Source organism: Mandrillus leucophaeus, unplaced genomic scaffold (assembly GCF_000951045.1).
Source record: "Mandrillus leucophaeus isolate KB7577 unplaced genomic scaffold, Mleu.le_1.0 Scaffold152, whole genome shotgun sequence".
In the NCBI taxonomy this organism is placed as follows: Eukaryota; Metazoa; Chordata; class Mammalia; order Primates; family Cercopithecidae; genus Mandrillus; species Mandrillus leucophaeus.
In genome coordinates, this window is record NW_012101499.1 from 2,690,024 (window position 1) to 2,715,175 (window position 25,152).

At 47.1% G+C, this 25,152-nt stretch overlaps 1 protein-coding gene across 4 annotated transcripts in view; it reads right to left on the reverse strand.

The window, feature by feature from the left end:
• DAPK1 (death-associated protein kinase 1) overlaps positions 1-25,152 on the reverse strand; it is a 229,796-nt gene that overhangs the window by 69,695 nt on the left and 134,949 nt on the right. For all 4 annotated transcript variants that reach the window (XM_011975208.1, XM_011975207.1, XM_011975209.1 and 1 more), the window contains one exon: positions 1,376-1,514. In XM_011975208.1, the coding sequence (XP_011830598.1) occupies positions 1,376-1,514 (139 nt within the window). The remainder of the gene's footprint in view (positions 1-1,375; positions 1,515-25,152) is intronic.

A 25,152-nucleotide genomic window follows, 5' to 3' on the forward strand; every position in this document is an offset into this window, starting at 1 on the left:
AAAGAGTATACCAGGGTGGTTGAAAGAGTACACCAGGAAAGAGTATACACAGAACCATTTTCCTAAGGTTCTGTGTTCACAAATGAGAGGAGGGGCAGAGACAAAACATTGTGAAGAAAATGTCAGTGTATCTTTAAAACATTTTAATTAAACGTATATAGAGGTGATGTCTTAACTCTAATGACGAGAAAAAATCTGCAAGCCAGCTTTGTACAGAATTCATAGGGTATATCTTCTTATTTCAAGAAGGAAATACATGTCTTGCTCTAGGTTCTCCCTGAAGCAGGCCTGAGACAAGGAGGGGATACCAGGAAACACTTGGTAGGGGAAGGAGATACAGGAAACAGAAGGAAGCTGCTACGAAGCGTCCTATCAAGGTGGGGGTAACTAGGGGAATGGGAGACGAAAAGCAGAACTCAGTGTTATTCCAATTGTAGCATGAGGGAGCCGGGGTCTTTATCCACCACCTCTCCATCCTCCACGGCTGACAGCTGCTTCTGTGGAAATTTTTCTTTTGCATTTCCAGCTCCCAGGGCCACAAACAAGATGCCAGGAAGAGTCACAGGTATTTGCAGCAAGCCCTCTTTTAGGTTGTATATGAGTGTGTGTCTTTTCACATGTTTGTGGGGCCAGGGGGGACATGAACGGGACATTGACAGCTCTGCTACAAAAAGAATGGGGACAATCCTCCCTCCTCTGAAATCCTGTCCCAGCCCTATGGGTCTGAATCATCTTCTCCGACGGAGCACACACTGCTTTATCAGACCACTTCTCGCTGCCTTGAACTGGAGCTTCTCACCATTGCCACTTCCTATTGCTCCTGTTGTGCCTTCCCTTCCCAAAGAGACCACACCTCTGTCATGGCTGGGAGGACGGCTCACATCCTCTTTCATCTCCAACTACATTCTGCATCCAGCCAGGCAAATGCCCCAATTAGCCAATCTGAGTTTGGTTTGCTTGATTATTGGTGATAGAGTCAGGCCACAAGCCTTTGCATCACTCAACACATTTTCTATCTTAACATGCCCAGAGCCACAGAAGGAACCGGTGCCAGTCACTGGCTGCTGGCTAATGTCCCAGTAGCCAAGAGCATCCCCTTTACTAAAAAACCTGGTTCCTAAGACCCCTTGTATTCTTTACCAAGAATTCCAGAATGTAATCAATTATCATTAAGCCTCTATCCCACAGAAAGGTTTGCCATCCCAGTGGGAGGCATGTATTCTATGCTTGCTGATTTATATTGATAATTCTGTTTGTTAAACTGGTACAGGAAAAATAATGTAACTCTTTCAGATGCCTCAATTTTTCTTAGCAGAGAAACAACCAAGGCTGTGATCTGCACAAGCTCCTATCTGGCTTACACTTTGAAACGTACCTTAAGATCAAAGTGGGCGATTTGAAGGGAGTGAAGGTAGTAAACACCATTAAGAATTTGTTTGAGAAATTCAGTTGCTTCCTCTTCAGTTAAAGATTCCTTTTCAGCTAAGAAGTCAAACAGCTCGCCACCTGCAACGCTGAGAACCGGGAAGCAGAGGTTATTGGTGACAATTCTGTTTCACACTGATTCCTTCTCTCGTAGACTACTGGTGTGCTCAAACATCAGACAAGAAAACAGCATAAAGACTATGCTGAGACCACCAAGCATGGAGTCCGAATTCTCTGCAGGTTGTGGACAATTCTGCATTCAGACACATTTGGGCTTGAAGGCACTTAGGAACCATTTTCCTAAGGTTCTGTGTTCACCAATGAGAGGAGGGGCAGAGACGAAATGTTGTGAAGAAAATGTCAGTGTATCTTTAAAACATTTTAATTAGATGTATTTAGAGGTGATGTCTCAACTCTAATGACAAGAAAAAATCTGCAAGCCAGCTTTGTACAGAATTCATAGTGTGTATCTTCTTATTTCAATTAGAGAGTACCTGAAAATTTTGTAACCTGCACGTTTAATTAATTCTTTAAAATTCAAATTCACAATATATGGTCTGATAAGAGTTTTTTCCTTTCTTGTTTAGTATTGGTTTGTATGTAAATACTAACACATTTACAACAATCAATTTAGTAGCCGGGAGTGATGGCTTACACCTGTAATGCCAGCACTTTGGGAGGCCACGGTGGGCGGATCACGAAGTCAAGAGATTGAGACCATCCTGGCCAACACGGAGAAACCCCGTCTCTACTAAAAATACAAAAAAAAAAAATTAGCCGGGCATGGTGGCGCATGCCTATAGTCTCAGCTACATGGGAGACTGTGGCAGAACAATCGCTTGAACCCGGGAGGCAGAGGTTGCAGTGAGCTGAGATCGCACCACTGCACTTCAGAGAGAGACTGTCTCAAAAAAAAAAAAAAAAAAATTACAAAAAAAAGCAAAATGTATGTGGTTGGTTGTGGATTTATTTAGTTTGTTTCTCTGTCCAGACTGTAAGTGGGTGGAGGGGAGTGGTTGGCACCTCCCACCCCAGCTATTGGCTACTGCTGTATGCCCCACTCCCTGCACAGAGCCAGGCACACAGCAAGCATTCAAAACTTTATCAGGTGGATGGATGAACAAGCTCCCCTAAAAACTCCACGGTAGCGATGAATGGCAAATAACAGGGAAGTTTTAATAAGAGTTTTTATAAGTTAATCTTTATCAAGTTTAACCATATATTCACAACATAATAATTAAGTGCAATTATGCACAAACTGCTGTATTCATTATCTTTCTTAGGGCAACAGTACTCCCTAAACATTATACCTTCTGCATCTACATCCATTCAGAGTAAGAAAATTGGTGCTCATAAGATCAGATAAGAATGACAAAAAAGCTGTTTTCTTGAAAGTTTCAGATCCCACACGCCTTCAACCTCCAGGTCGGTGTTTTCTTTAGCATGGTCTAGAGTCTGTGGGCATCAGAATTGTTTGAGGATGCTTTAAAAATGAAGATTCTGAGCCTCACTTTCAATCCGCTGTGGGAGGGCTTCCAAGAATGGTGACCAGGAAACTCAGCATTTTTAACAAGCACCTGAAAAACTGAGACCATTTTCCCATGTCTGAATTCCACGGTCCTGCTGTCAGGCCTCCCAGTGGTTTATGGGGACGATGGAGTGACTCTCCTATCCCAGGGGCCTGGCAGAGGTAGCTGCACCCTCCTGTGAACAGTCCACAAGCCTCCCCTATCCCCCAGGGGACACAGCAGAGCCTGGGCTCAGCCAGGATGCCCAGGAGTCCAAGTGAAAGGTGTCCTGCATGGACCCAGTCTCAGGAGTGGCTTTGCTCTCCTCCTGACCCCTCCCTGCACTCCCTGCACTCCCCACCTTGCTCCTGGGAGATGTGGTCTACCCCACCCTCTCCCCTCCCAGGTACCCTTGGCCTCACAGCCCCCACACTGTCTCCCCAGGGAACAAGGCAACGCCTCCCGCTTCTCACTTTTTCATCTTATTCTTAAACAGCAGGGGGAGAGAAAATCCTTCAACTATACGGGGGGAAAAAGAAAAAGTGGGAGATTGTGAACCAGCCCAATCCAAAGAAAGCTCTCCCATCACCCCTGGGTCTCCAGCCCTGGCTTCTGTGCTCTCTGGGGCGCCCCGCACCACTGGAGCTGACTCAGGCACTGCGGCCACGTGGAGTGGAGAAGTCAAGTGCCTGCATCCAGTGCAAGTCTTAACTTCTGCCACGCGCTCACCCTGAAACCCGGAAGGTTACCCCTTCTCTTGAGCCTCATTTCCCCAGAGGAGTCATAAGACCTCTTCCCTTGAAGGTTATGAGGATGAAAGGTAATAGACCTTGCCAGCCTTGTAACTGGCAAGGCTGTCCCGTGGGTAAGGTCCAGCTTGTGGGAACGAGTGTTGTTATAAAGAAGGCCACTGTCACCCCTGTAGCATACCACTGCTTCCTCCAGGATCCAATACAAAAGCCCCTTCCTGGCCGCTCCTCCTTCTTAAACCGGCCCATTGGTTAAGCCTAACCACTGTGCTTCCCAGGAAGAAGGTGAGGGGAAGGAGCGAAACTTCTGCTGTGAATGTGGTGCCCAGCCGCCGGCTTTCTCTCTGTGGCCCTCTTCAGGGCCTCCCGACCCCCTCACTCACACCCTACTTGTGTTGTCATAGAGTACGGAGATGCATTTTTCAGACAATGAGAAACATCTGGAGTTTGGCTGCCTGGTTGGGGTGAATCTTCCAGCACCCACACAGCTGGCGCAGCCTGCTGGCCCTGAGTCCTTCCCGGGGGCTCCAGTGTCCAGCCTTCTGGCAACCCCATGCTGCCCCGGCCTCAGGCTTTGCCTGCTCTTCTTTGGCCGGCTTTCTCTCCCTCCCTGCCGACCTAAGCTTTCTTCAGATCCACGATCTCCTTCTCCTGCCGGTTGTGTCTTCTGTGAGGCAGGATGGCAAAAACGAGGGGACCGTGGTTCAAATCCTGCCAGGGCCTCCAACCTCGCTGAGCCTCAGACTCCCCTTCTATAAAATAAAGGGTAAAACATCATAGCTTACGGAGTCGTCCTGAGGTTCCAGGACATGCAGAGACCCTTCTCAATCAATGCTGCTGTCTTTTTTCCCAGGTGGCTTCAAACCAGAAGTCCTCCCATGGCAGCAGGCGTGTGCGGGTGAGGGTTTAACAGCAGGCTCTTTGGGGTTGGGGTGGGCAGGGCCCATTCCTGAGGTGTCACATTCCCACCATGGCCGTCTCAGGCTCCCCACGTGATATCAGGGACCGTGGAGTTGGGGAGGGACGAGCACTGCAGCTGTGACCTGGGTGAGCGGGGATTGACAGAACTGCCGAGCAGCCACCTGGCCTGCCATGACGTTCCACATTTTTCCGAAGACGATCTGATGGCATCTCATCCTCGTGCTCATCTGCACCGTGATTGTGCCATCCTCCCTCAGGCAGTGGGCAGAATCTGTGCCTCCACCTCTTGAATCTGGGCAGGCCCCGTGACCACTTTGACCAATGTCACAAGTGATTCTGCCAACCTGCTGTGGTTTTTCTGGGACTGGGGGCCTCCAGGTCCCACCTCCTGAAGCCCTCAGGTAAGATGCAAGAAGTATGATGATGCCAAACCACTGTGCCACGTGGAGAAACCCAGGAAGAAGAGATGTCCTTGGAGAACAAGGCCAAGGCGACTTGAGCAAGGGGACCCTCCAGCCCAGCCGAGGCCACAGAGATCAGAGACTGTCCATTCAGCGACTGAGCGATGAGGGAACATCACAGGGCCTGCCAAACTTCTATCAAGGGCAGATCCTAAACATTTTAGGCTTTGCCGGCCTTGGAGTCTGTCCCAACTACTCAACTCTGCTAATGTATCATGAAAGCAGCCACAGATGACATGACATGATGGGCGTGGCTGTGTTCCAATAAAACTTTAGTTAAAAAATAGGTCGCAACCTGGGTTTGGCCTATAGGCCATAACTTGCCAACCCCTGATATAAAGACTAGGTCATCTCAGCCCAACCTGGGGTAACTCTCAAGGGTCATTCTGGCCCCAGAACTCCCTGTTGGCCAACTGGGGCTGCCACTGAATGCATTCCTGCTCCCTTCTCCTCCTCTCCAAATCTTGATCCTAAATAAAGTTCTTAATAAACACCATGCACACTTTTCTCCATCTCAGAGTCTGCTTCCCAGGGAACCCAACCTACACCCCCACTGGGTCTGGAGTAGTTTTTTTACACAGTCAGAGAAGGCTGGAACATGGGCTTGTTTACTAGGTTCAGTCAACAGAAATCAGGCTTGCCCTTCTCTGGCCTGGTCATCTTGTGCCTTATTCAGTATTTGTGTCCTCAGAAACTCAACTCCACAGGAGTAAGGACAGTGAATAACCCTGGAACCCCAAGAGTTAGGGACCCAGGAGTGCAAAGTGATCGTGCCTGATCAAGACTGGGAGAAGGAGAGCACTAGTTGATCCTCTCAGTTTTCATCATCGACCCTTCTCACAAGTCCCTGTTCAAATCTCAACTTGTTATGAAGCAGTCCATGTCATGGCTTGTCTAGGCAGCCAAGTCCTTCAGTTAGACATCAGAAAGCTTAGGAGAGACACTATCCCACTAGGTCAGGACTCATCAACTGATGCCCAGAAGGCCCTATGTATTCACTCCATCCCCCGTCATCCATACACATATACGTATACTCATCATGCACATATACTCATCTTCTTTCATAGCTACATATGTACATATCCCCTTTCATCCCTACACTCATCCCCCTTTACCCCTACATCACCTTCATTTCTACATATGTACTCATATTCCTTCATCCCTACATATGTACTCAATATCCTTTATCTCTACATACTGACCAACATTCATCCCTATGTATATACTCATCCTCCTTCATCCCTACATGTATACTCATCTTCATTTCTATAAATGTACTCATCCTCCTTCATTCCTACATATATATTGATCTTCCTTCATCCTACATATATACTCATCCTCCTTCATCCCTACATATATACTCATCCTTCTCATCTCTAATGTATATTCATCTCCCTTCATTTCTACATATGTACTCATCCTTCATCCCTATGTATATACTGATCACCTTTCATTTCTATATATATATAAACTTATCCTCCTTCATCCCTACATGTATACTCATCTTCCTTCATTTCTACACATGTACTCATCATCCTTCATACCTATATATGTACACAACCTCCTTCATCCCTACATATATACTGATCTTCCTTCATATCTACATATATAACTCATCCTCCTTCATCCCTACATATATACTCATTTTCCTTCATTTCTACATATGTACTCATCCTCCTTCATCCCTACATATATACTGATCACCCTTCATTCCTATATACATACTCATCCTCCTTCATCCCTACATATAACTCATCCTCCTTCATCCCTACATGTATACCCATCTTCCTTCATCCCTACATATATACTGATCACCTTTCATTCCTATATATATATATATATATATATATATATATACTCATCACCCTTCATTCTCATATATATATACTCATCCTCCTTCATCCTTACATACACACTCATCTTCCTTCATCCCTACATATATACCTATCTTCCTTCATTTCTACATATGCACTCATCCTCCTTCATCCCTACATATGTATTCAATCCTCCTTGTCCCTACATGTTTACTCATCTTCCTTCATTTCTACATATGTACGCATCCTCCTTCATTCCTACATATATACTGATCACCCTTCACTCCTATATATATACTGATCCTCCTTTATCCCTACATATATACTCATCCTCCTTCATTCTACATACATACTCATACTCTTTCATCTCTACCTACATACCCATCTTCCTTCAGTCCTACATACATACTAATTACCTTTCATCCCTACATATATACTCATCCTCCTTCATCCCTACATACATACTCATCCTCTTTCATCTCTCTATATATACTCATCTTCCTTCATTTCTACATATATACTCATCCTCCTTCACGCCAATTCATGAAGGCAGATGTTTTTGCCATAAACTCTGCTTGTAAAATCCTCAGTAATTAATCAAAATAATTGAAACTAAATGATTTCAGCAAAGGTTTGGGAGCATGATAAGCACTGTTTGGTAATTTGTTTCCTGTTTGGCTCCCAAATCTCTGAAGGCAGAAAACGACTTGAGGATTTTTCACGTGCATGCTGAGAACCAGAACTCAAATGCTCATAATGTTGCTGAACAGCAGAATCTGGTTAATAAGGGAATTAGTTAAAAAAAACCTTGCACTTTTTCTCTTTGTTCCAAATTCCACAATTTGCTTAGGAGAAGGGAGGCTGATGGAAGGAGAGAGGAGTAGTCTGTGCAGCAGATTTAGAAAGCAAGTTAACCTCCTTTATTAGGGCTTTGAGTCAGTGTTTTAAATTACGGCTTTATCAGGGAAATCGTGTGAAATGAATACTAATGAACATTTGCTGTTTTCACCAAGAGAGCTGGAAAATACCACGGTTCTTTCTCCTCCCGCCGTGTCTTTTACTATCACCAAATCCTCCCTAAAAGTTGGCATGACAGAAGCTATTTAGGACATGCCACTACATTAAAAACAAAGTGGGCCTTTTGAATAATGCAGGAGAAGGTATTGCAAGATTCCATTTTCTAAATTAACACATTCTGGAGGGTTCCTGACTTTTGCTAGGAATGGCCCAAAATGTAACAAGACTTAATTTGGGACCAGCTCTGGTTATCATTTAAGCTGCAGTGGACCCCTGTCTACATACTAATTACCCCATGAGGCCCATTTCAAGGCAAACATTAGGATTCTTCAGAGTAGAAGAAATCAGGCACCAAGTATGCTCCCCCAGGGCACACCTTCGAGGCGTGGCTCCTAGGTCACAAAGCCCTGGGAGGCAGAGGTACCAGCTCCAATTCTGGCCTCAAGGGGTGGGTGACTGGAAGAGATGTAAGGAGGTCATATCACCTCTCTGAACCTCACCTTTGCTCTATGTACAATGAGAGGGTTGAGTAACCAGGTTAAGTCGTTCTCTAACCTTAGTGCACACAACAATAATTTGGGGAATCTTTTTAATGCAATTTCCTAGTACGTACTTCCTGAGTGAGGCCCCAGAATCTATACTTTAACAAGGCTCTGTTCATCCTGATGCAGAGATGACACGCAGATAAGCTCATTTCTCAAGGCCCTTCCAGCTCTGGTATTTTGAGATCCTCTGATCTGTGTGCAGATGTGGCAGAGCCTTGGCTATGTTCCCACCATACTACCTTGTTTCTTGCAGGCCCACAACTAAGGGGCATTTCCCAGCTCCTTGAATCCAGGACTACTTCTAGCCAGTAAAATATAGACCAAAATAGGCTGGGCGCGGTGGCTCACGCCTATAATCCCAAAGTAATCCCAGCACTTTGGGAGGCTGAGGCAGGTGGATCATGAGGTCAGGAGATCGAGACCATTCTGTCTAACACGGTGAAACCCTGTCTCTACTAAAAATCCAAAAAAAAAAAAAAAAAAAATTAGCCGGGCGTGGTGGTGGGAGCCTGTAGTCCCAGCTGCTTGGGAGGCTGAGGGAGGAGAATGGCCTGACCCCAGGAGGCAGAGGTTTCAGTGAGCCGAGATCGCGCCAATGCACTCCAGCCTGGGCGACAGAGTGAGACTCCATCTCAAAAAAAAAAAAACCAAAAAAAAAAAACAAAGTGACGTGTGCCACTTCAGATGCAGTCCCCAAAACATCTGATGTGATCCCCCACCCATACTCTCTTCTCTCTCTTTGGCCACCAGAACACAGGTGACCCAGCACAGGACTCCAAGAAGGATCAGGGGGCAGCAGAGACTAGGCAGAAGGAATATGGATCCCTGAGTCACTGCCTGGAGGAGGTCATCAACCTATCCTATCTGCATGAGACTTTGAGTGAGTGAGAGATGAATCCTATTATGTTACCAGATTTTGTGGTTGTCTTCTGTCTGCTTTAAATATAAAACTATTCAATCAGAAGTAATAATGTAATACATTTTATAAATTAAAAGACAGTGACCAATGCAAAGCACAGATCATGCTAACTGTTATGGTTATCTATTGCTGTGTAACAAATCTCCCCAGAATGTTAGGCTTTAACCATGACAATCATATTATGGGTTGGGAATCAGGAAGAGTTGGCTGGGCAGTTGTGGCTTAGGGGGTGTCATGGGGTTACAATCAGACAATGGCTGAAGCTGAAACGGCAGGGGCACTGGAGCAGCTGGGGGCTGTCTGGGCACCTCTCTCCTTGTAGTCTCATGTCTCTGGGTGGTCTCTCCATCTGGGCTAGTTTGGGCTCCCTCATAGCACACTGTCCTTAAGACAAATGGACCATTCATGGGCAGGTCAGGGTTCCAGAGCAAGTGTCCTAGCAAGCAGGTGGAAGCTGCCTCAGAAGTCACACAGCATCAAAAGGGCCTATCCAGACCTGAGGGAAGGGGGATTTAGAATCCAGCTCCTGAAGGGGGATTTCAGGTGTTTGGTCCTACAGGTAGGACAGCAAATAACGATGAAGCCATCTTTGAAAAATATAATGTCACACTGACTATGATAGCGGAAGTAAAATTTTCAATTTTATTTCATCTTAAATGTATACTTTAACAGGGTTAGGTCCAGGCATGGTGGTTCACACCTGCAAACCCAACACTTTGGGAGGCCAAGGTGGGATCGCTTGAGGCCACAAGTTTGAGACCAACCTGGGTAACACAGTGGGACTCCCATCTCTACATAACATTTAAAAAATATATTCAAAAAAAAATAAAAAAGTAAAAGGGTTAGGTATAGGTAGTGTATTAGTTTGCCGGGGCTACACTAACAAAGTAGCACAAATTGGGTGACTTAAAATGACAGAATTTCTTGCCTCAGTTCTAGAGGTTACAAGTCCAAACTCAAGGGGTCCACAGAGTCATGCTCCCTCTAAAGCTTGGTGGGGAATCCCTTCTGGCCGCTTCCCAGCTTCCGGGGCTTTGCCAGCAATCTCCGTGCTCCTGGGCTTGCAGGTGAGCACTCTTGTCCCTGCCTGCACCTGGCACTGTCCCTGAGTCTCTCCTTGTAGGCTGCCCTCTGCACACGTCTGTGTCTGCATCCACACTCCCCCTTTATGAGAACACCAGTCATATGGGATTAGAGCCCACCCAAGTGCCCTCATTTTAACTTGGTCATGTAACCAATGAGAAGAATGATCTTCTCTTTCCAAAGAAGATCACACATTCTGAGGTCCTGTAGGTTACGACTTCAACAAAATTTTTTGTCGGGGAGTATCCAATCTAACCCATAATAAGTAATAACTCCTCACAAGCTGCAAGCAAAATACTACAGGTTGGCTACAGCAATTCAGGGAACAAAGGGAAGCAAGGAAAGGGGAAGATAATTAGAATCCACTGAAGTGTTCTCTTAGTCTTGCATTTGGATTCTCGTGTGAAGGAAGGGCTCATGCAGGTACTGCTATAACAATGTTTTCATTCAGGTCAGAAAAATACGGGTGAGAAATATATATCTGGGGCTCTCTTTGAGGCATAAGTAATTCCCCAAGCATTTTAAGATGATTCCTCCTTTACCATAACTATCCTGGTGTATACGGCATGAAGGAGTGAGGTGGTCCCAACTACCTCTTGGCTTTGCCTCTAACTAAACCAAGAACTAAAACTCAATGCTCCACCATCATCACTGTGTTGAATGTTCTTTCCTGTTAACTTAGGGGAAGCCTTGAAGGGTGTTCACACGCTCACCTCTCACACTCTAATTTCAGTTCCTTGGGTCGCTGGAGGACTCTGCTGAATGAGAACTGAAGCTGGGACACAGGAAGGGAAAGAAGGAACACAGGGCATTCCTTTCCGCATGTGTCAAACAGGAGTGAGTTTAAGGTTGGAAATAGATTCAGGGGGTCGGAGAGATTTTTTGCTTCTATGCTCTGTTTCCCTCAAATTAAATGAATCTTATCAACAAAGTTCCTAACCTTAAGGCCTCTCCTGAATTAGCCCTACCTTCTTTAAATCCAAAATGCAAGCTGTATCTGAAAATACATGTTCTGTCTGTTTTCACCTCAAATTCAAGTTCAAGTAACAACTTAAAAGGAGCTGCATGGATTCTCATAGAACAGCATGCGCGCCTGGCACTCAAAGTTCATGGGGGAGGGGATCTTTCCTTTGACCCAGGGAGGTTGTGTGAAAGCAGGAAGGAGCCTCCCGAAGGTCCCTAGAACAAACCCCTAGGAGAAGAACATGGCTCAAGGGTTCAGAGGCACCGCAGGCAGAGGCCTGGTTGGCATCGGGATCTGTGTCCTCAGAGAGGTTAAGTTACTTTCAGAGGCACAGTTTCCGTGTCTGTAAAATGAGGATATTAGTTCCTACGGTTCTAATGGGATTGATGAAGAGAACATGGCTAGGATACGAGCATCTGGCACATGGCAATGGTGCCAGTATTCCCTGCAGCAATCCTTGGCCTGACCTCCTCACAGCCATAGGAGAGAGAAAGCCTTGAAGCTCCTGTGAGTGTCTCTTGCCCAGGTCCTAGGTTGACAGCGTGGGACTCCGATATGGACCTCATGCAAATGACAGAATAGGGCCTGAACTCCTGTGGTTGACAGTAGGGTTTTGCTGAAACAGATGGACATTTCTGGGGCCAAAAATCTGGGGAAGAGGTTGGCTCTTAGACACGAAACAGGAAAGCTGGAAGGTGGGCCACGGTTACATGGGACAGGGAACACTCTGTCTGCATCTTTCCTTTAGGTCTAGACACAGTGGAGTTTAGACAATCCTGAGAGCAGCCAGGGGGGCAAGGGGAGAGAGAGCAAGCAGAGCGGGTGGGTGGCCAGGCTGAGCAGGGAGGAGGTGTTGGCCATTCCAAGCTTGGCACAGGAACCCTGAGATTTATAAGCAACGCCGCCTACTTACTGTGACTCTATTTTCCCCCTGTCATTCTCAGTTCTCAGCAAAGTCTTATTTAAAATTCTTCAGTTGTCCCAGCTGTGCAACAATAAATTAAGCAAAAACCATTTTCCTGCCTAGGTGAGTGTCAAGGGGACCTGAGGCCAGGATAGAAGTCATAGACATGATGAGAGAGGATGCTCAGGAGCAAGGTCAACCTCATGGGCTGAGGCAACCACACCCAGACACCCCTCTCCATGTGGGCACCTCTCCACGGCCAACCCGCTGGGGCTGAACTTGCTGAGGAAGACGGTAGGTTCCTTCACAGCCACGGTTCTGTTTGGAAAGAACTGAATTTTGGCTTGGTCTCTTACAAATATACTGACCTTTAGAAAAAGTTAAACCTCCATCTATAAAACTGAAGCTGCTTCTGAACATCTCCCCTCCTCCCCAATACTGGCCCTCCCCCTCCCTACCTCCCCAAAAGCATGCACTGTCGTGAGTATGGTGGATAGCCCTCCAGAACTTTTTATATGAAAAGTCTACGCACCATATGGCATTGTTTTATTTACATTTTAAGAACATAAATGACAAGAGAGTCTATGCATCCATCTGCAATTTGCTATTCCACCTCAGCAATACCCATTGCTATCGATCGCTTGCATCCTTGTCATTGTAGCCTAATGTTCACCCGAAGGTCCACATAAGAGTTTATTTGGTCATTCCCTAACTGAAGGTCTTTATGTTCATTCCAAATTTTCACTATCACAAACTAGAAGGCAATGATTCCCTGTGCACCTGACTACTCCGAGGATGTGACAGGTTTTCTAGGCTCCAGGATATCTAGTTCACTTTGGAATTTCTGGGTCAAGGTAATGCTCAGTTGCAGGCTGTGCTGCATAACCTTATATTCCTCCAGCAGCAGTTCATGAAGTTGCTTTGGCTTCATGTCCTCACTTGCTGGGATTTTTTTTTTTTTTTTTTAAAGAGACAGAGTTTTCCTCTTGTTGCCCAGGCTGGAGTGCAGTGTGGTATGATCTTGGCTCACTGCAACCTCCACCTTTCGGGTTCAAGTGATTCTCCTGCCTCAGCCTCCTGAGTAGCTGGGATTACAGGTGTGTACCGCCACACCCAGCTAATTTTAGTGTTTAGTAGAGACAGGGTTTCACCATATTGGTCAGGCTGATCTCAAACTCCTGACCTCAGGTGATCCACCCACCTTGGCCTCCCAAAGTGCTGGGATTACAGGCATAAGTCACCACATCCGGCCCTTGCATAGTATTATTTTTGCCAGTCGAATAAGTGGAAAACATGAACCAATGTTTTATCATACACTTCCCTCCTTAGTAGCAAGATTGGTCATCTTTCATATTTAGTAGCTGTTTGTACTTGAGTGGGTATAAACTGTGCGTCCACATCCTTTGCCCATTTTCTCACTGAACCATCATAGTCATTAACTTTAATGGACTGATGGGTGCTCCATACATATTCTGGATACTGCGTCTTGATCTCACATATTCTAAATGTTTTCTCTCAATCTGTTATGAATGCCTTCTAACTTTGCTTAAAGTGATGTTTTGTTAAACAGATGTTTTAAATTTGAATGCAGTCAAACTTATCAATCTGTTTGCAGAAATCAAGATTTTCTAAACTAAATGTGAGAACAATAAACTAGCATGGGGAATTTAGTGGCTGTGTGGCCCAGGGCAAAGTACTTAATCTTTCTGGGCTTGTGGATGTTAACCATGGCTGCCTGTGGCCCCAGAGCAGCAGATGGTATCTCAGAGAAGTCTTCTCCAACACTACTGTCCCTCCCCAAGACCCTGCAAGTCTCTGCACTGGGAGCTACTCGAGAGCAGCGTTACATACTGATGATCACCTGAGCCCATCACACCGGAAGCTGACCGTGTGCATCTCCTCCCGACTCCGCATTTAGTGCTGCTATGCTGGCAGCTGGAGACTGGCCATGTGGGAGCATTTATACCACAGAAATAGGCAAACATTACCAACCAAGGCTCTCTGCCCTGGGGAGCCTGTTGTTAGAGCTTTACCAGCACACCACCGACCTATAGTGTCCAAGGCACAGCATCTGCCTGCATGGCCTTCAGCTGAATGCTGCTGTCCCTGCTGATGGACAACTCCAGTTAGAAAATTCTTTCTTATAGCGACCCGAGATCTACCTCTGGTCACATAGGTGCTGGTTCTGCCTTCTGGGACAGCGATTAACAAGCTGTTTCTGTGAGAGGCTTGCTGGGCCATACACTCTCTCTCTTGCATCTGTTCAACTGTGCTATGTATTCTGTTTTGCTTTCATCCTTCCACCATTTGAAAACGTAAAAACATTTTCATTTTCTTCTTAAGGACTGCACATATGCAGGTGACAGTCTCAGGCCCACTGGCTGTAGTTTGTCAACTACTCAAGAACAATGGAGGTCACAGAACACCAGCTGTGCTGTGACCTGCACAGTCAGCCTCCCACATCTGAAGATGGTTACTATGCTCCCTGGGTGTTTTCTTCCCAAGCCTAGGGTCCTGCCAGTGTTGCTCTTAAAGTCAATTCCAAATAAAGGTGATTTAGTAATGCTTAGAGAATCCACTTCACTGGGCCTCTGGAGCTGTGGTGGGCATTGATGCTACAGGTACAGTTGATGGCAAAAAGTGGATACAGAAAGCTGACCCGAGGTCAGTCAGGTGCTCTGGCCAACTCAGGGGTGTCACGGGATCTGGAAGAAAGCAGGGGACAGGGGTCCTGTCCACTTGCTGACTGAGTAATCCAGGGGAAGACACTTAACCTTTCTGCACCTCTGGTAGAATAAAGATGGCTGTAAACCCTTTGGCACTACCCATTGAGAGCTGTGGTTTCTTTTGCTGCATCGCCTCGAATCTGAGCAAGCTCTGTGTCTGCTCGACCAATAGAATCTGAAAGAAGTGATGCTGTGTCAGTTTCCAGGCCCAGGTCTTAAGAGACTGGCAACTTCCATGTCCTGTTTTGGAGGACCTGCCCTTAGGTCTCAGCTGCCATGCTGTGGGAGAGCCCAACTAGCACCGTGGAGGAGCACAGGTGGAGTGGAACCAACAGCCCTGACTGAACTCGCGGCTGACAGCCAGCACTACCGTGTCAGTCATGTGAGAGGACATCTTGGAAGGGGGTCCCCTCTGAATGACCTGCAGCATGTCAGGGGCCATCTAAGTAGGAAATCCTCTAGCCCCAGGCATCCGCTCCAGCTGTGGCTGCAAGGAGTAGGGAAAAGCTGTCCCTGCTGAGCCTTGTCCTAATTTCAGATTTGTGATCAAAACAAATGACTGTGGCCACTTCACATCAAGAAGCTTTGAAGTGCTTTCTTTTGTAGCAATAGAATCTCAGAACCCTGCCTCCTTGGGCTTTTGTGAGGATTAAATGACACGATGTATATAATACACCCTGCATATAAAAAGTGCTCAGTGAATGGCAATTATCAGCATTCGGAAAAAATAAAGCTGCTTGAGTTCCCCTCCCAGTCCAGGAACAAAGTGTTACCTCCTCTCTGAGGGGTTTTGCTCCTCAGGCCCAGCTTTCTACAGAGGTGGATGTTTTTTCACCGTCTCTACATTAAATGAGATCAAATGAAAGGCGCTTATGAGCAAGAGCATGGCACATGGACCTTGTGCGGGAAATGCTAGCTCGATCCCCTGCACAATCTCTTCCTCTCAGGAACCCAGAACCTTTCATAAAAACCATCTTGTCTTACACCTCCACCCCCAACCCACCCTCTAGCCCATAGTGTCACCACTGCACCCAGTCCCCAGTGTCTCCTAAAACTAACAGGCAATTTTATTCCAGTTCTTTTGTGTCCTGCTTGATCATGGGGACAGTCACTACCAGCACAGAAAACCTTATGTTTCAGGGATGTATGCCTCGTACGTGAGGGACCAAACCTGTTAGCTATGCCAACTGTGCCAAGAAAAGAAAGATTCACATTTGGAAATACTTTGGGATCCCCAAAACGTCTCTAGCCTCAAAAACGTGGTCTTCCAAAGGCATGAAAGAGTAATCTGTGAAGCTGCATTAAGGTCCAGCCTGTGTGGAAAAGGAAGATTTTTAAGGTAATCACTTTCATTCATAAATGAAAAAAGCAAAACCGTGACTTTCTTTCAGCATCCAAGATGGAAACAGAATGCTGGATTGGTGAAAAGAAAATGCACCATGATTTATTAACACCAGCAGACCCGGGAAGACGTGGGGCCAGACCTCTTTACTCAGCTGTTAAGAAGGTGGAAGTCATTACCAGCACAGCATAATACACAATTGTGTTTTCAAGTCCTACTGGGCCCCTTATATGATTACCCAACCCACTGACTCAAATGATGGCATGCTCAAATTCAGGGCCAAATGATCGAGTGGCAGTTTGCTGAGGCGTAGATTTTCAAACAGGAGGCTGCAGTTCTCAGCTTGACATGGAATTTTTTAAAAGTCCTATTATTTATTTATTTTTTTGAGAGACGGAGTCTCACTCTGCTGCCCACGCTGGGGTGCAGTGGTGCAATCTCGACTCATTGCAACCTCTGCCTCTCGGGTTCTAGCAATTCTCCTGCCTCAACCTCCCGAGTAGCTGGGCCTACAGGCGCACCCCACCATGCCTGGCTAATTTTTTGTATTTTAGTAGGGACGGGGTTTCACCATGTTGCCCAGGCTGGTCTCAAACCCGTGAACTCAAGCAATCCACCTGCCTTGGCTTCCCAAAGTGCTAGGATTACAGGCATGAGCCACAGCGCCCAGCTTATCTTTTTCTTAAATTGAGGAAGCATTATGTGGAATATAAGGCATTTATAAAACAAGCCAACAAACCAAAAACAATCTTTTTTTCTCTCTTCCCCTTTCAGGGAAGAGAATCTACCTTCCTTCTACCCACTGAATATATCAAAATGACTGGAGTTCTTGAAAATGTGCTCTTGGTTCAGAGACTTGGTTTGTAAGAGACAACCTTCAGGAGAGGACAACCTTGAGTGCTGTTTTGTGAGGTACCGGAGCCTGCTGCTCAGGCAGCAGGGTGACACTCACACCCTGCAGGGTGCCTGGTGTAGGAGGCTGTCACACCTACGAAGGATTCACAGAAACCACAGCCTCCTACCCCAGCACTGGGCATTGGCTCAGGTTCTGATTCTCTGCTTGCATGTTTGTTTCCACAGGGGATAGGGAGCGAGGGGGCACGGGAAAGAGAAATGGATGGGGGAGGTACCATAAAAATACTCCAAAGAGATGAAATCAGAATTTGTTAAAGTTCCCAGAGACCTCTTAGAAATGAAAATGGTGGAGGCCATCAACTCAGAGAAACTAAAAAAAAAAAAAGTGCAAGTCAGCAAGCATGAAAGCCATTCTAGAACGGTGGCTCTATGTGCATCCCAAGTCATTCCATGAGTCCAAAGGATGCCCTTGAAGAGAGGTGGTAATGTGTGAAAAAGGGCTCTGAGGTTGCCGAGGCTCTACCGAGCCCAGCTTGGTATGATGTGGGGGAACTGCGGATTGCCGGATTGGTGATGAGAGGCTGAGGGTCTAGAGTGACCCAGGCCACTGTTCTAACAGGCAGGAGAGGGTAGACAGGGTTGCTCAACAGTGTCCACTTGAGGTGAAATTAAAAACGAATTCAGATGAGAAACTCTTAGCATGAGAAAAAAAAGCCCAGAGTCAGAGTGAATCCTTAGCTGCCTGCATCAGGAATGCAATGGATTTCAAACCCAAAGCAAGAGGCAGACCCCCTAACGCTCAACATCCAAAGAACTGCAGACCACAGACCACCCTGAGCTCTAGATTTCAAGAGAAACACAGAGTCTGGCAAATACTCAGAAAATGGTACACCAACAACGGGAGTGATACACACAAGGAAGATGAAGACTCTTTCCTTACTGGGAAGGTCAGGGAGGCCGGGAGATGTGGAAATGCTTACTGCAGATGGCTCCAGGAACGCAGGGAATCTGCACTAGGTGGTGCAGGTAGGCAGCCCACCAGCCTCTGGGCATGGAGTCGCCCAGTGCAAAGGCCGAGTCTGAGAACTGGGTCGCTGTGAACGGGATGTGGGTGTGTAGAGGCACAGGCCTCTCCCCACACCTTCGGGTGTTGCATGCGGCCCTGGGGTATGCGGCTGGACCTTCCGGGTGATCATCTACAGCCACAGACAACCTCAGCCATTTACCCCAGTGCTCAAAGTAAGTGGGCATGACCAATGCATGCATGTAGGGGAGGAAAGGGAGGAAATCCTTGCTCCAGGCAATACTTGGAGGAGGGAGGGTAGAAAGTGCCTGAGAGACAAACTATAGCTCCATCCTCCAGTGGGCACATGGAGATTCCTGGGCTGGAACTAAAGAAAGTGCTCAGGCACAGAGAAACAAGACACTCAACAGCCAGAGTGGCCGCAGCACATGCCAAGTCTCTGGTTGCTTTAATGGCTTCGGCCCAGGCTTTGGAGACCCACAGAAATAATTAGGCCAATCAAAAGTGGGGCAAACGGAAAAGCAGGGGCTGCCAGGCATCTCTTCAGCCTGGGTAATTACAACTGGCACTAGAACAAAAGGCCGGCCGGAGTAAACCAAGCAGGGACAGCCGTAGATGGGGTTTTTCTCCAAAATCAATCTGCCTGGGCTAGTTGAAAACAAGGGAAGGCTATTATCCGGGGAAACACAGACCACCAACTCCTCCACCGCTACCTCCTCCTCCTCCTCCTCCTCCTCCTCCTGGTCCCCCTACTCCCCCTACTCCTTCTCTTTCTCCTCCTTGACTGGGTTTAATTCTCCCTGCCCTTTCATGACCTGGAAATCCCAGGACAGAAGACCACCAGCCCATCAGAGGCACACAGCTGATCTGAAGGATGTGCTGCCTGTTCTTTAGCCACCTCGAGACGTGGAGAGCTGCAATTTTAACAGGCATAGAGCAGAGCGATTCTTCCCTTAGTCCGAGGAGGGGGAAGAAGGGTTTGAGGATGAGGAAGCGATGGAAAACAGGAAAGATCTGGAATTCACTCAGCAGGTGGTAAGGCTGTCACTTGTTTTCTATCCCACTTTCCCTCTCTGAGCTCTAAAAAACCTGGCCCTGAGAGGAGACGGAATCAGAGCCCAAGGAGGGGCATGAGCAAGGGTCTCCACCACCCACCTGGGAGTAGGTGGCCTGAAACCCCGCTCTGCTGAAAGCGCGGGCTAAGAGCAGAGATCTGCCCTCAACAGAGGCCTCTAAGGAAGGGCAGATGAGGTTCGGATCTCCCTTTCAATAGCGTCATCTGTCTGGGCCCATGCATGCCAGGGTGAGAGCAGGGTGAGTGCCATGGAAGATGCTGTAATGGGTAAAGGAGACTTAAGATTGTCTGAAGAGCTCATATTCTGAAGAGCTCATTGGCTTTCCTTCCTTCTTTGCAGAAATGTGCATTGGCACCTGTTTCGTGACGGACATGACTCTACCAGATGACAACGACAATCAGCAGCATTACTTTCAACTGCCCACCTTTGATTGTCATCGGCTTCTAGCATGACAAGGCAGCCATATAATAGGTTCTCCATGCCTGCCTGTGGAGTCCCATCGACTGTCCTTCTATTGGGCTCATTCCCATCCCATGCATCCAGCTCGAACACATGGTCCTGAGTCTCAGTCCTCTCAGGTTCAGGGTGGAAATCAGCTCTGCTGACAAACTGCCCTGTTTTCATGAACAGGACTACTTAAAGTATGGCAGGTCACGTACTAGGTAGAGCCTTCTGGAAGCAGTGCCTGTGGCTCTGTTTCCTCTCTTCACCCCACTGTCCTTGCCATGAAAAAGCTCCTCATTGTGGTTCCTCAGGGTCCTTACTATTGTTTCCCAGCCAGTCTGCCTGACAGAATTCAACTTCGACCACTTTCACTGGGCACTGACAGTGTGCTAGCATGTACGTCCTCTCCTACAAGCGTGGCATCGAAAAACAAACCAGTAAAATACTGGCACATCCCCAGGAAGCTCACAGTCCACTGCAGGAGAGACACACAAATGTTTAAAATACAGTACAGTATGTGCTATAATCGACACACGCCTAAAAAGTGAGGAAAACACAAGTACAAAAACAATTAAACCTAACGGGAGTGGGCAAGAAATCCAGAGAGGGTGACATGTGAGCTGGGTTTTGATGGATGAGTAGGAGTTCTACAGGGGAAGAGGTGTGATCTGGCAATGGCAAGACATTCTCTGTGGGTGGAGCATAAGGGCAGAGGCAAAGTGGGGTGGAAGAGACATGGATGGATATGGGGACTGGCCCGGACACAGGTTCAAAGGCTCTGCACCACTCTACCAATTGGACCTCATTCTGTGAGCAGGAGGGAGCCATACAAGATTAAATCTTTCTTGATATATAATTCACACACCATACAATTCACTCTTTTAAAGTGGACCACTCACTGGGTTTTAGTATTTTCAGGGTTATGCAACCATCCCCACATTCTAATTTTAGAACATTATCACCCCCAAGAGAAGCCCTGTGTCCCTGAATAGCCACCCGTTTCCCAACACACTCTCACCTGCCCTCGGCAGTCATGTAGCTACTTTCTGTCTCCACAGATGTGCCTACTCTGGACAGTTCATGTCAATAAAACCATAGGGTGTGTGGTCTATTGAGTCTGGCCTCTTTCACTTAGCATGTTTTCAAGGTTCATCCATGTTGTCGCACACATGAATACCTCCTTATTTTCCTTGCCAAGTAACAGCCCATTGTATGGACATACCATATTTTGTTCACTAGCTGAGGGACATTTGGTTAGTTTCCACTTTTTGTCTAGTATGAATGATACTTCTACCACTTTCATGTGGAAATACACGTTCATGTCTCTTGGGTACAGTCTGAGGAGTGGAAATGCTGAGTCCTATGGAAACCATGTTTAACATTTTGAGGAACAGACAAACTGTTTCCCAAAGTGGCTGGAACAAGTTACATTCTCACCAGCACTCCAATTTCTCCACATCCCCGCCGACACTTGACAGTGCCTGTCTTTTTTATTATAGCCATTCTAGTGGGTGTGAAGTGCCATCTCACGGTGCTTCTGAGTTGTAGATCCTACTGACTAATAATATTGAGCATCTATTCATGTGCCATTCACCAAAGATTCTTCAGCAAGAGAAGCAGCTGTTTTGTAATCAATCCCGGGGTGAGCTCAACAGGAAACTAGAGGATGCTGTAATAATTCGGGAAGAATTCTCAAGATTCTGAGCCACGGCCAAAGAGAATGGTAATAAGGGGAGACTCAGAAGCTCTTTCAGCAGCAGAGCCTGCAGGACGTCATGGAAGACTAGATGTATGGCACAGTGGAGAATGGGCGAGAAGAAAGAGGCAAGGAGAGCTCCAACGTTCCCAGTTAGAGCAAACAGGAAGATGCGGATGCCACGGACTGAGCTACAGAAGCAGAGGGGAGTAGGGGGTGTGGAGGGAATGCTGAGTCCAGTTTAGGACACGTGAAGTTGAGGTACCTGGGGAGACCTGTCTGGGTGGAAATGTCGAGTAGGCCCCTGGAGAAGTAACTGAAGGGCTCCAGAGAGACCTAGAGATACATCTGTAGGGATTACCAATTTATTAAGAGGTGACAATTGAGTATCATACGCTGCATTCAAATTAATACATTTTGCAATAAGTATCAGAAAGTTTTGGCAGCACCCTTTCAGTGTCAGTAGTGGAAATGGAAGGTAGATGAAAGTGATCTGAAGAGGGAATGAGAGTCAAGGAAGAGACGGGAGCAAATATAGATTGCATCCTGTCTCCATGAAAACCCTTTCCATTGCATCCATTATAAACATGGATGCCAAGGAGCACCAAGACCACTCGCATCCCTTCTGAGATGGATGCGGCACCCAAGCGATAGAAGAGGTAGGTGAGCTTTCCTGCTGGGCAAGTGGCCCTGGCAATGGAAAGCTATCACCTGCCAAAGAGCCAAGACTTGTGGCCCTCACCCTCCATGTCTCTACCTCCCCGTTTCAACAAGGAAGTTTACAATAGGGAAAACAAAAGGGATCACGCTTCCAAAACATCTACTCCCTTTTAAAGAATTTCTGATGGGCACAGTCTTTGAGAAAAGAGGGCATGAGATCAAATGGACCCTAACTATGCAGTGACAAATTGTGCATTTTTCAGTGGAAGGATGCCATTGGGGAAGGGCGACGCCGGGAAGTTTGGGTTGTCCTAATTAGTGACAGCATCAGGTCTGAAGTGTCAACTGGACTAGAGAACGAAGACAAATCTCTTTGAACCCGGAGAGAGGTTACTTTCTCCCTGCCTCTCCAGATCACGCTCCAATCTCCTACTTCCACTTCTGGGTTTAGGGAGGCTGCTCATAGAGACTGAACCAAAAGGTTCCCTTGAAAACAGGACACTAGTTTGGTTTGGCCAACAGGTAGCCCCACAGAAAAGGAGAAGAGTTTCCAGCCATGTGGCCGTGGATTTGGCTGAGGCCCTCTACTGAGGCTCAGCTCATGTCATGCAGTGCTCTGCAGGAAGTCATCCTTTCCAGGGTCCTCACACCACTCCCGTTTTATTTTTCAGGTCCAAGGGCGATGACAGCTCCGTTCTCAGAGGGTGCTTCCCCATCACTTACCAAGTTCTCTAAACCTTGCATGCATGTTTGTTAAGTCTCAAATTGCCTTGTCTGTGTGGGTCATCTGCTTCCTGGTAGGACCCAAAGTGACCCAAACCCTGATATTGACTTTGCTCTTTAGGAAACTCGGTCAAGAGTTTTCTGAAGCTCATGCAAGTAAATGAACATTTCCCCTAAAAATATCCTCCCTGGACAACTAACTGGTTCTTGAGCCACACGTGACTCTTTTTCAGATCCTGGTGTTCTTCCTGCTCTATCTGGATTTGACATCCCTGTACTGGGCCAAGCACAGTCTTAAGTGCTGTGAGTGCCACAGTAGGATGCAGTCTTGCCCTCAAAGAAATATATCCAAGGGGCATATAGGCACATACCACTGTCACACCAGAGCCCCCACGAAGCCATCCCACTCCTGCACTTCAGCAATCCCACTGGAAAACTAGAACATCTTCTGCCCACCTCCAACTTCATGGAAATGCTAAGAAATGAGAGGCAAGAACAATGCAGCTGCGCGAGGGAAGGAAGCAGAAACGTGAGGGGCGCTGGAAGGCCAGCTTGGCTTTCAAAAGCTTCTAAATCACTGCTTTCAAATGGAGGAGGAGCAAATGTGTCTCCAGAACCACCGGAATGTGAGAGTCACTCTCAAGAAGGAAGAGTAAAGCTGGCCAACCAGCCCACAGACAACGGGGCCTTGCAGGCAACATCCTACTGTGGCTTAGCAGAATTCTAGGGCTTGGAAAATTCAAACAAAAGAATTCCCTCCCAGGAGGTTACTGTCTGAGAATGAGCATCTCTCCACCTGCTCCTGTGACCTGTATGTGGACAGAGAGGGCACAGCGTTCCTTATCTGCAGGGTGGTAATGCCACTCTCCTGGAGTTGCATGCAAGGATGAAATGAGATCACTTCAGGGAGGCGTCCACCGTGGCTGACTCAGAAAGGTAAAGTGAAGTGCAGTTTCCCTTTTCCTCCAAGGAAAGCCACTCAGTCACTTAACCATATCCTCTCTTCAGGCAGTTTGGGAAGACCCAGCCTAAGTGCAAGTGCCTTAAAAGTAGTGAACGTTCTACCCTACCTTTTCGAAATGATCAACTCTACTTGAATTTTCCTATCAAAATATTAGGGGAAATGTCAATAACACTTCTGTCATCCAGGGAAGACCAGGTCCTTCAGTCCATTTCTGTGTAACTTTGTGAACTGAAGAGTGTTTGCCTCTCACGGTAGCCATGCTCAGTCACTGCCTTCATTCAGAGGCTGGAAATGAAACTGACATTTCAACATGGAACAAGCACGTATTCCCAGCGCTCCCGCTGCAGCCTGATGTTCCTCATTTGCATCGCAGTAATTCTGACAATATTAAAAACTAGTTACACACAGGGAAAAAAAGAGTTGTTAAATAGAAGAAGATGAGGTAATACTTGGTTATCTGGAAATACAAATTAGGAGAAAAAATCATTGTAAGGTTGTTCTTGGAAGTATTTGCTTGTGAAACCACATTTTGTAAGGCATGAGGCAGAAGGGGATGCTCTGACGGGCTCAAGGATGTCCTGGGAAGACTGCCACTGACCTGCCTGCAGATATTGATCTAATAAGGCAATGCTCCCAGGACCTGCGGCCTAGGCACTCTCTGTCTTGGAGTACCAGCTGAGACGAACCATCCCTGGCTGCCTGTCTCCAATCATCACCCCAGTCACCATCCCAGAATTCTGGGCACAGCGAGACCTGGATGTGGACTCCATATGACCAGAGTGGAGGAAAGTCAAACGGAAGGTTTGAGTGGAGCCTGAGCACCAAACGGGCAGCCCCGGGGCCTGGAAGGGACTTGGCTCTGGGTGGAGAGAGGGAGCTGCCCGGCCAGGATGGCGGCAGCCACAGTGCTGGGGAGACCATGACGGGGATGGGGAAGATACTGGGGCAGTGAGGAGAGGGAACTGGGTAAGAGGCAAAACCAGTCCATGTGAGGGGACAGCTAAAGCCACAATTCCACAAAGTTCTCTTCCATTACACTCGCTTGATGTGCAGGTTGGGGAAGTGGTTGGCCAAAACAGGAAGAAGATATGAGATCGGGAAGAGTTTCTAAGAGGAAGTATGAACAATTTGCAGGACCTGCACCACCCCAGAGAGTGGTGCAAGAGAGTCCGGTCCCTGGGAAGGAGTCTAAGAATAGTCACCTGCCTGGAGCTGTGGCGGTCCCTAAGCAGCACTGCCTCAGTTTCCCAAATTAACCACGATCCTGGGTCTTAAGCAGAGATGAGCAGAGATTCCAAATATTACTTACAGCTCATGTAATCAGCATGGAGA